This window comes from Macrotis lagotis, chromosome 1 (assembly GCF_037893015.1).
Source record: "Macrotis lagotis isolate mMagLag1 chromosome 1, bilby.v1.9.chrom.fasta, whole genome shotgun sequence".
Taxonomy (NCBI): domain Eukaryota; kingdom Metazoa; phylum Chordata; class Mammalia; order Peramelemorphia; family Peramelidae; genus Macrotis; species Macrotis lagotis.
Window position 1 is genome coordinate 429689092 of NC_133658.1, and position 11214 is coordinate 429700305.

At 33.9% G+C, this 11214-nt stretch overlaps 1 protein-coding gene across 2 annotated transcripts in view; it reads left to right on the forward strand.

Annotated features, from left to right (window-relative positions):
- RCOR1 (REST corepressor 1) overlaps positions 1 to 11214 on the forward strand; it is a 128489-nt gene that overhangs the window by 88377 nt on the left and 28898 nt on the right. For both annotated transcript variants that reach the window (XR_012473836.1, XM_074213153.1), the window contains exons 4-7: positions 5511 to 5563; positions 7026 to 7187; positions 7828 to 7946; positions 10721 to 10799. Coding sequence is in view for 1 of the 2 variants with exons in the window: in XM_074213153.1 (XP_074069254.1) it covers positions 5511 to 5563; positions 7026 to 7187; positions 7828 to 7946; positions 10721 to 10799 (413 nt within the window). In the remaining variant the exon portion in view is untranslated. The remainder of the gene's footprint in view (positions 1 to 5510; positions 5564 to 7025; positions 7188 to 7827; positions 7947 to 10720; positions 10800 to 11214) is intronic.

Here is an 11214-nt window from a genome sequence, read left to right on the forward strand (position 1 = left end):
CAGCTGTGTGTTCCAGGTGTCCCATTATAATGAAGGGGATCCCAGTTCCAACTTTGGTCTGGTCTAAAGCCTACAGCAAAATAACTAGTGCAGGAATTCTTATCAAAGAGCAGCCTGTGCAGTTCTGACTGTCACTCTCAATCAGCAGAACTTTCCAACTGGTTTATAGTTGAGAGGAAAGTGAGCAGAGCCCATAGAGTGCTCACCCTGAGTCATGAAGACCTGAATTCAAATTTGCCCTTATTCACTTACTAGCTATGTGACCCTGGGCAAGTTACTGTACCTCTCAGTCTGTTTCCTCATCTATAAAATAAGGACAATAATAGCACCTGCTTTCCAGAGTTGTTATGAGCCTATAGTGAGATCATATTCACAAAGCTTTGCAACCTTTAAAGCACTGTCTTTGTTTTTATTTTTTGGGGTTTAAGAAATCTTTATTACATCCTCAAATACTCTGTAGTAGAAATACAAATAATTATTAGTGATAGTTGTTTCTTTCCACCCATCCCTACATGCCCATCACTGTGAACTGGGGGACCTTTTAATTAGTGACTAAAAATCATCACAATATATCTCCTACCATAGTCAGAATGCTATGAAAGGAGAATGATAAGTAGTAATTAAAATGATTCCAAGATATTCTGTCAGGCCTGGTTCTGAAAGTCCCAGACTGATTTTTAAGGGACTAGAATCCCTCAGTTCTCTTTGATTTCAAGTAAAGATCCTAAATATTTCCTAAGTTGGCCAATTCATGAATCAGAACTCATTTTTCAAGCAGTATTTTAAACTAGATCAAATGGAAAAAATTCAGTCATTCAGTTGACTAACCTTCAAATACTTGAAAACAGCTCTCATATCCTTTCTGAACTTTTTTGTCTTTAAGCTAAATATTCTCAACCAATAACTTTAAGCTAAATATTCTCAACCAATATTCAACCAATCTTCATATGACATATTTATGTACCTCATCACTGTCCTAATTGTCCTCCTCTGGACAATATCTTTCTTATATAGCTTTGATCAACATCCTTCTAATGGAAGTTTCCAGAACTGAACACCATATTACAGGGGAACTTTGATATGCTGAATACAGAGTGGAACTAATACCTCCCTCCAATAAAGCAGGACAGTATAGAATGAGGGTTTTTTTTCCATTCGTATCATATTACTAATACTTGAGCTTGTGTTCCTTGAGAATAGGGACTGTCTTTTGCATCTTTTTTTAATTTCCAGAACTTTAGAAATATAGTGCTTTCTACTTAAAGACAGTTTTGAAATACTGAGAAACCCATATCAATATAATGACCAGCCACAATTCCAGAGGGATTCATGGTGAAACATACTACCTATAGGGGCAGCTAGGTGGCCAGTGAATAGAGCACCAACCCTGGAGTCCGGAGTACCTGAGTTCAAATCTGGCCTCAGATACTTAATAATTACCTAGCTGTGTGGCCTTGGGCAAGTCACTTAACCCCATTGCCCTGCAAAAAAATCTAAAAACAAAACAAAAAATACAAAAAAAAATCCTGTCTACTTCCTGAGGAGCAAGTATTAGGAGAGAGAAGCATAGTGATAAAGATGTAAATGGGGGAAAGAAAGAAAAGGAGCAGTGAAATACGTGTGTGTGTGTATGTGTATATATATATATATATATGTATATATATATACACATAGAAAAAAAGAATTTCAGAAAGAGATTTAGACAAGTAGGATAGTCTTTGACATAAGTATCTTACATCACAAAAGATGGAATTGATTACATTTTAAAGGCTGAGAATTCCCTGATTACTGATGATACATTGCTAGATTAACATTTGACCAATCAACAAACTTCTAGAGCAAAGAACATATTTTTTCTTTGTAAATAAGATAACTCCAATCTGTCCTACTTTAGTCTAAAAAATGATAGCTTTTAAAAAAACAAATAATGAGACTAAAGTTTAAACAACTTAAATTAACAGAGAACAAAAGGAAAATCTTTACCTAGCAAAAAATATGGTTTAAGAAGACTAGAAAGGTAGGGGGAGTTTGCCAAAACATATCATTTTACATTTGATTTCAGAGACAATGGAAAACACTGGTGTTTATTGAATAGAAGGAGTCTGACATGATTAAATCATTTTAGTGGTAGAATGGAAGATGGATTGGAGTGGGGTCACACTTGAAATAAGCAGACCCACCAGCAAGTTGTTGCAGTAATCTAAGGCATGAGGTGAGGAAGACCTGTACCAGTGTGGTGAATGGGCTTTTACTCATCATGGTATCAGAAGAGGGAAGTGACTGGAAAATCAGGTTGGCCAGTAATGTAATAAAAGCATGAGATATCCTGTAAGTGGTTGGCATATAATGTCTAGAGATCTAGAGAAAACCCCAGAATATAGAATAGCCCCTGTAGAGGATTTACATGATAACTTGGGCAAGAACTCTGCAAGTTGAAAGGGAATATAGATTATATAAATTCTTATCAATTAGAGGGAGTACCCACCTCAAGATTCAGATTAATCCATATAAAAAACCAAAGAAATTTCTTTAGTCCTTTGTTTTTAGCTATCATACTGAATTAATGTGTGTGTTTGAGTATGTATGTGTAAAATGCATTCTGACTTCTGAATAATCAGTTTGCAAATAAATTAAAGCACAATAAACTGCAAAGCACTTAAGTGCTAGAGCTCCACATAAAGTATTTTTTACATCTGTGAGGATTATTATGCTAAATGACATAGTTGCTATCCTCTGTCCTCCCTTCTTAGTATAGAAGAACATGAATTTATAGAGCATAAGCCGTCAGTGGTTCTAAACAGGAAACGGAAATTTATCTTAACCAGATTGCTTAGAATGTTTTCTAATTTTTATGTTTCTATTTGATAGAGGAGTAGTCAGGAACCATTTGTATCTCATCTCTTGTCATTAAACCTCTTTCTTAAAACATATTGGTCCACTTAGGTAATTATTTTCAAGATAATTAACTGTTTTATTGAAAAAGATAACTTTTAGGGGCGGCTAGGTGGCGTAGTGGATAAAGCACTGGCCTTGGAGTCAGGAGTACCTGGGTTCAAATCTGGTCTCAGACACTTAATAATTACCTAGCTGTATGGCCTTGGGCAAGCCACTTAACCCCATTTGCCTTGCAAAAAAAAAAAACAAACCTAAAAAAAAGGTAGCTTTCTATTTTTTTGATTTCTGAATAAAGCATTGTATAGGTTAGGTTTTCTAGACAGTTGACCATTTTACTGTTTTATACTGTGTATTATGTGAGTATACTTCATTTGAATGTATTTTAAGGATGTAGACTTTACTGCTGTAGATAGAAAGTTTATTTCAAAAGTTATACTTATTTCTTTTTTGTTTCTTTTTCCTCTCTTGATATTTTCTGTGTGCTATCAGCATGTATTCATATTGTAAGTCTGAGTATTTTCTGTGCTTCTTGTGAAGCACAGGTGAAATAATTTCATTATTTCCAAATTGGGTATACTTTACTATAGAATAGATCTCAACCTTTTTATACCTTAGTTTAGAAATTATTTATGAGTTTCTGAAAAAATTGATTATCTTATTGCCTGTCTTTTGGATATTAGTGTTTCAGAATTATAGATAGGTTGGTCCTTGAGCAACATATGTAGTTTATCACTCCAATCTTAAAGTTTTTACTCTTTGGTTACGACCTGCCAGAATTTATACTTTGGGGAGTATATTGGGTTTTTTCTCAATTGAAATTTTATTTTATTTTTCCAATTATATGCAAAGATAGTTTTTCAACATTCATCCAATTGCAAATATATGAGTGCCATAGTCTATTGCTTTTTAAGAGTAGTCTTGGAAACTTTTCAAAATAATTTGTCCAATTCTATTACTGAATAACTTAATCTTTTCCATGGAATTTTAAATCCATTTCTTGTTGTCCAGAGGGCTGAAAAGCTATCTTTCCTTGTATTCTTCATATCACTTAAATAAGGGCCTTATACATAGCTGCTCACAAAATATTTTGTTGAATAATTTTGTTCTTTTATTGCATTCTGTTATTAGGAGTACTGTACTTAATTCAATTTCACTTCTATTAACAAGGAATTGTACTAGGTGCTAGGGTTATAAAGGCAATAGGGAGGAGGGAAAGGGTCCTGTCCTCAAAGGAACTTTCTACTGAAGTAGGTGAGTTTACTGACCGTATTTACAAGATAAGTTAATACAAGAAAATTTGAGGAAGGGATGAGAGGAATTAGAAAAGGCTTTTTCTGAAGAGGTGGTACCTGATAAATTTTGAAGGAAGCTAAGGGTTCTAAGACAGAGAATGAAGGAAAAGTCTTACTTCTTTAAGGTCACAAAGGCAGTAGACTTCATGCTGAATTTAGGAAGATCAAATAGGAAGAGATAGGGTGATTAAAAAAGTCCAGTGGGGTAAGCAATAACCAAACTATAAAGGACATTAAGTGATAAAATATTTGTAAAGTGTTGGCACAGAATAAGCACTTAATAAATGCCCATTCCCTCTTTAGATGCCAAATTAAGGAGTTTGTATTTTAACCTGGGAGAAATGCGGTATTCTTGAAGATTCTTGATTAAGAAGGTAACATTGTCAGACCTGTGCTTTAGGAGAATTATTTTTATAGATGGAGAATAAATTGCAGAGGGAAGAGACTATTAAAAGGGAGAGTATTTAGGATGAAGATGATGTGGATTTGAACCAGGAAAGTGGCAAAATGAAGGCTTTACAGACCTTGGCAACTGATTGACTGGTTATTTGGAAAATGATAAGAGAAGAGCCTGGTGATTGAAAAGGATGGTAGTACCCTTCAACAAAGAGGGGCAGGTTTGGAAAGAGAGAGCTTAAGTCTTGAATTTCATAAAAGACATTCAGGTAGAATTATTCAGGCGATTGATTATATGGAACTTGAGATCAGAAGGATTAGGGCCAGATATATCCATTTGAAAGCCTTCTGCCTAGAGATAATTCAACCTATGTGAACTGCTGAGATCATAGAGAAAAACATGTAGAGAGATTAAAAAACAAGAGTCCTAGAGTGACATCTATAGTTATGGGACAGAAGACAGATGATGATTATAGCAAAGAAGATAGCAACTGAATAGATAGGGGAAAGAACTAGGGAAAAGCCAAAACTAGAGTGGTCATGCAGAATGAGAACTGACAGCTCTTCTAAGTATTGGTATTCTTAGAGAAAAACAATTTCAATTGATAGTGGAGTTGGAAAGAGCAAATGTAGAGGCAATGATCATAGACAACTTTTTTGGTACTCTGGCTTTGAAAGGGAGGATATAATATCTCAAAAACCTAATTGATGACTCACTTATACAGTTTAAAAATTTTTGATTTTGCTGGAATTTATGGTAATAGAATTTGACTATTAAACATTAACAGAATATTTGCTCGACTTCAACCCAGGCTAACCCAATTCTCTGTCCTTTTAAATACTATGTGTTGAAAATCTGTAATGGGAACATAAAAATACATGTATTTCTATCAATTTGTTTATACTCTTTTATTTTATGTTTTTCAGTAGATGAATACATTGCCATTGCTAAGGAGAAGCATGGGTACAATATGGAACAGGTAATAAATTGTTTTTTTTTATCTTTAAATGGGGTTCTGTAAACAAACTGCTGAAAAGGATTTTCTTTTAGTTCTATAGTGCAACTTTCTTATTGAAAATACTTAACACATTGCTCAGTTTCTTTTTCTCTGCTTTTGTCCATAGATTTCTTTGCCCAAGGGTTTTTTTTTTTTTTAATTTAAGGGGCAGTGGGGTTAAATGACTTGCCTAAGGTTACACGGCTAGGCAATTATTAAGTGTCTGAGCTCAAATTTGAACTCAGGTCCTCCTGACTCCTGGACTGGTGCTCCATTCACTGTGCTTATCTAACTGCCCCCTGCCCAAGGTTTTTAAGGGACCTTAGAGATCACCTTTTCTATAAATCTTAAAAATATTATAAAAATATGAGTTAATAAATGACATAGCATTTCTCTCCATTGCAAATCTTTCTACAAATTATAAGAATTGGCCATCTAACCTCAACTTAAAATTTCCCTATGAAGGAAGTCCTTTTTCATTGTTGAATAGTTCAGTTAATTCCAAAGGTACTTTTCTGATGAGTAGGAAGAGGCACACTCTAATTCCTGTTTGGGGGTAGGGGAAAAAAAGGGAATAGCTAGTGAAAATTCTCGTCCTCAATTCCCTTTCTGAAGTAGTTCAAGGGAAGGGGGGGATAGATTTTTGATCCATTTATTAAAGTTAAAGGGAAAGAATTAAAAATACATAATTTGAAGAAAAAATTTAATATCTGGTTGTAGATTCAAGGGGAATCTTTTATGAAGATTCACATTCGCCTGGCCCATTAGTATTTATTATGTTTAGGTGGCTTGCCCCATCCCATTACCAGCTTGAGAGACTTTCTATGTTGTATCTTGGATTGGGAATCCATACCATTCATCTTCCTCCACTCTTCCCTCACTACACTCATGTGAGTCAAAACTGTTTCCCTTTTTTTCCTAAAGATCATTTAACCATCCAATTGATGCCCAATTTCCAGGGTAAAGCTTTGGGTAGCCATGATTCTGCCACTTCTGCATAACTCCTTCCAATAGCAAAATTATCATGTATTTCCTCATATACTATATTTTAAGTTTGGACATACAACTGCTTATTATTCCCTCAGAAATACTTCTTCACAAATGATCATTAGGAAATTACTCTCAACTATATTAGCAAATTTTCTCAGCTTTTCATTTTTTAATCTGTACCTCATCACAGCTACATATATTACTTTCTGTGGGATCATGGAATTGAAATTTGAAGGAAACTTGGGGATTATATCTTTTCTGTAATATCCTTAATACTTATAGGTATAAATTATAGCTATTAAATCTTGAGAAAAATTAAATAGAAAATAGTTCAGTGGTTTCCATAAGCTTTATGTTTACTCTGTGCCTTTATTCACAACATCATGTTTTTTTTTCAGGTTATATGGTCTAAGATTAAAGTGTTGCATATAAAATTTTTTCTTTATATTTTTAGGCACTTGGGATGCTTTTTTGGCATAAGCACAATATTGAAAAATCCTTGGCTGATCTACCCAACTTTACCCCATTTCCAGATGAGTGGACTGTGGAAGACAAAGTTCTGTTTGAGCAGGCCTTTAGTTTTCATGGGAAGACATTTCACAGAATCCAACAGATGGTAAGTAGATTAGAGAAAAATAAGGAAGGACATCATTCGGTGCATCATATCTTGATACCTATATGCTGGTTGATTGCATCTAATAGTAAGAAAAAGGTTTTGTAATTGTTTTCTTGTTCTTGAACATCTCTGTTGATCAATTAGACCTGACTGCAAAATGACATTTTTTCATTTATACAAAGATGTTTAATTGAATTCTTGACTAAGGAATCTTTGAAAATGCTTTTTTAAAATAGATAGGTTAAGAAATAAAATAAGGGCTATAGTAGGAATATGGGTTTTTCATTTACTTTGGTTTAACTATTTTTTTGTTACAAGGAATGTTCAGGTCTGATGGTAGGAAATGATATCCATACTGATGATCAAAACAAGTCATCTTTTTTTTAAAAGAATATTGTATTTACTATGTAGTTAAATATGTCTTAATTCTATTATTTTGGACCACTTTTGTCACTCAGTTCAGTAGAACTGTGTCCTTTGGACACTAGGAATCAGAATTTATGGTGGTTTTGGATATGGAGTAGGTTAGGCTAAAATTTGTATTTGCACTAAGAAAAAAGTTTTACTTATTGTTGTATTTATAAATTATATTTTATTCAATAAAGTTTCATTTGAATGAATTTTTTCATTGTATTTTTAGCTACCTGATAAATCTATAGCAAGTTTAGTGAAATTTTACTATTCTTGGAAGAAGACAAGAACCAAAACCAGTGTAATGGATCGTCATGCTCGGAAGCAGAAAAGAGAACGGGAGGAAAGGTAACTAAATTAGATACCATTTTCATCTTACTAACTTGGGTGATATTGGTTAGCCACTAGAATTTATGAGAGCAGGTAGAGACAAAAAGCAAAAATAGATTGTTTGGAATTTCTCCAATTCTGATATTTAATTCTGATTGAATTTTGATAGATAGCCCAATAGAAATGTTGCAATTAAGCAGTAAGTACTTTTTAAATATAATTTTTCTTTTTCCAGTCTCACCCTTTCTTAATTTAGAGAATATTTAAAGTAATAACAATTTATAGATTAAAAAGGACTGGTGATGGTTTCATAGGTTTTGTACTGATTTTACAAGTTTCATCTGGAGTCTAAGCCTAAACATAGGATTACCAAAGAAACTAAAGTATTGAATCAGTTGTCATTCAATACTTTACTTATACCAAGTTCTCAAACTTTAGACATAGTCCAGCTCATCCTTGGAAAAAAATTCCAACTAGAGATGGAAAAACCAGTACTCCCAAAACAGTTCATTCCATTTTTGATGAGTATGATTTGTTAAAAAAAAAATTTTTTTTCAAGAATTTCAAATTGCTTCAAAATTTCTTAGCACTGCTTAAGAGAACTCCTTGTTCTCTCTTCTGGGACCAGAAATACAATCTAATTATTCCTCTACCTTATTCCCAAATTCTTGAAGAGAAGTATCTTTGACCTTACCCTTTTCAATTCATGTTTTTTCCAAGCCAGACATTCCCAGTTCTTTAGATGATGATTATGTGATTTGGGCTTTTGAAACTTTTTATTTTCCTGGTGATCTCTGCCTTTTCAGTCAGCTGAACATGGTATTCCAGATTTGGTCTGAGCAGAGGATGGTGGGTTTGGTCAACCCCCCCCCCCCCCCCCCATTGCTAGAATCTTGTGCCTCCTTTTATGCACCACAAGACATCTCATTATTGTTTTGAATGCATTTCACATTATAGATTCATAGAAATTATCACTAAGTTTCTCAGATCTTTTTCAGACAAACTACTGTTTTGTCTGACTTTTTTTGTCTAATCATTATTTCTTATTTTACATGTGAAATCAGTTTCTTCAATCTGAGTGTAAGATTTTTTCATTTATCCCTATTAAATGAAAAAAATGAAAAAAAAATTCTTTAAAAATCTTACAAGCCCAATTTTCTGTCTAGAAAAAGAACACTGCTTTGGGACTTAGAGGACAATGTGAATTCAAATCTCTCCCCTTAGACCTTAGACCAGTCATTTGACTTTTCTGACCTTCACTTTTTTCATTTGTAAAATAAAGTTGGAGGGTATAAATTAGCTCAGAAGTTTCTTCTAGCTCTAAAATCTATTCCTCTCTTCTTTGTGTCATCTGTGAATTTACGGTACCATCCTTCCCTTTATTCAAATCATGGCTAGCACTTTAATAGCACACGGCTAGACCTAGATCCCTGGGCAACATTCTCCTGATAATTCAGTTTAGTAACCCTTTCTACAGGGAAATAGTCTGATGATGTTCTCTTCTTTGTTCATTTCCCTTTCTAAACATTCAGTAGCCAGTATTATATTTGTAATAATAAACTCTTAAGAGTTTTCCAGGAGGGAGCAGCTAGGTGGCAAAGTGGATATAGTACTGGCCCTGGAATCAGGAGTACCTGAGTTCGAATTTGACCTCAGAGACTTAATAATTACCTAGCTGTGTGGCCTTGGGCAAGCCACTTTAACCCCATTGCCTTGCAAAAAAAAAAAAGTTTGCCAGGAATCTAAATCAAACTCATTAGTAGATTTTTTTTCCTCTTCCCCTTTATTATTTTAGGAATCAACTCTTCATTATGATTTCAATTTTTGTTTTAATTCTTTCTACTTTCCACTTTAAAAACTCATTCTTCCTGGCAAAGAAAATTATGCCAATGAGTTGAAAAACCTCCTGTTTCTGTTGAAGATGCCATATCCTTCCAGTCATCTAGGTTCCCAACATTCATATCATTCCTCACTTCCTTAATCTCACCTCACAAGTCTAAGCAGTTGCCATAGTTGTCATTTCCCTGCTTCTAAAGTGTCATCCAACCCCTTTTCCCATTTATATAGCTTAAGTTAGGTTCTCTTTACCTCTTGAAGTAATTTTCCTTTAGTGCAACTTTGACCATGTGACCTATTCAGGCAATTTTTGTGGCTTTCAGTTGCCTCAAAGATCAAATTTCAATTTTTCTTTAAAATCCTACACAATCTGGCCCCAGCCTAGCTTTCCAGCTTCACTGGACATTATTTCTTTTCCCACAGTCTGTGATCTAGTTCAAATGGCCTTGGGCCATAATACTCCATGTCCTTACTCAGGACCTTTACCATCCTCTGGTCCTGGAATTCCCCTCTTCTTGATTTATACTTCACTGAGTTCTTTTTTTCTTTTAAGGCAGCTGAGGCACAAGTGTAAAGCTTTTTATTACTCTTGCCCTAATATTAGTGACCACCGTTTTTGTAATTGAGATTCTTTGTACATAAGTTGTGCATATTAACATATCTGCTTGTCTTCTTGTTAAGAATAAAGCATCCTGAACATAGGAATGATTTCATTCTTTGTACTTATTCCCAAATCATAGCACATAATGAATATTTAATGAATAAATTTTTACTGACAGATTGTTCTAGTGTTTTTGTGAAAATATATATGAAATAATGCAGTCCAAAAAAATTTGGGGTTTAAATATCATTTGTCTTGGATAAAAACTCACCAAATTAACCCCAAGTTAGGGTATATGTGTGTATATAGAATCATCATAAAGTCATTTTTTAGTAACTTAACTTTTGTCTTCCAGTGAGGATGAACTGGAAGAAACAAATGGAAATAACCCAATTGACATTGAGGTTGATCAAAACAAGGAAAGCAAAAAAGAGGTATTTTTTCCCTAATTTTTTGAAAGGTTAATACAGTTCAGCATCTATTTTTAATAGTTAAAACATACCTGTCACAGGAAACTTGTTGCTATTTAGATACATCAATAGTACTTCCAGTTTTGTTCAAAGAAGGAAAAGATAAATGTGGAGATTTTTTTTCTTTCATATTACATAGCTGAAGGTAATTAAAGAGTTGCTCTATAATAGCATCATCTATTATAAACCCACATCTCTAATTTAAATCGTTTGTCTCAATTGGTTAGAAATTGGTGCCAATAAAGAGAAGGTTCTACATTTGATTTCTATTTGGACTAATTTTTCCTCTGCCACATCCTCATTCCTAGCTAGCATTCTTCAGGAATGAATCCTTAAAAGGTTTGGCTGGATAAATGGCATCATTTTTACAGTTGCCACA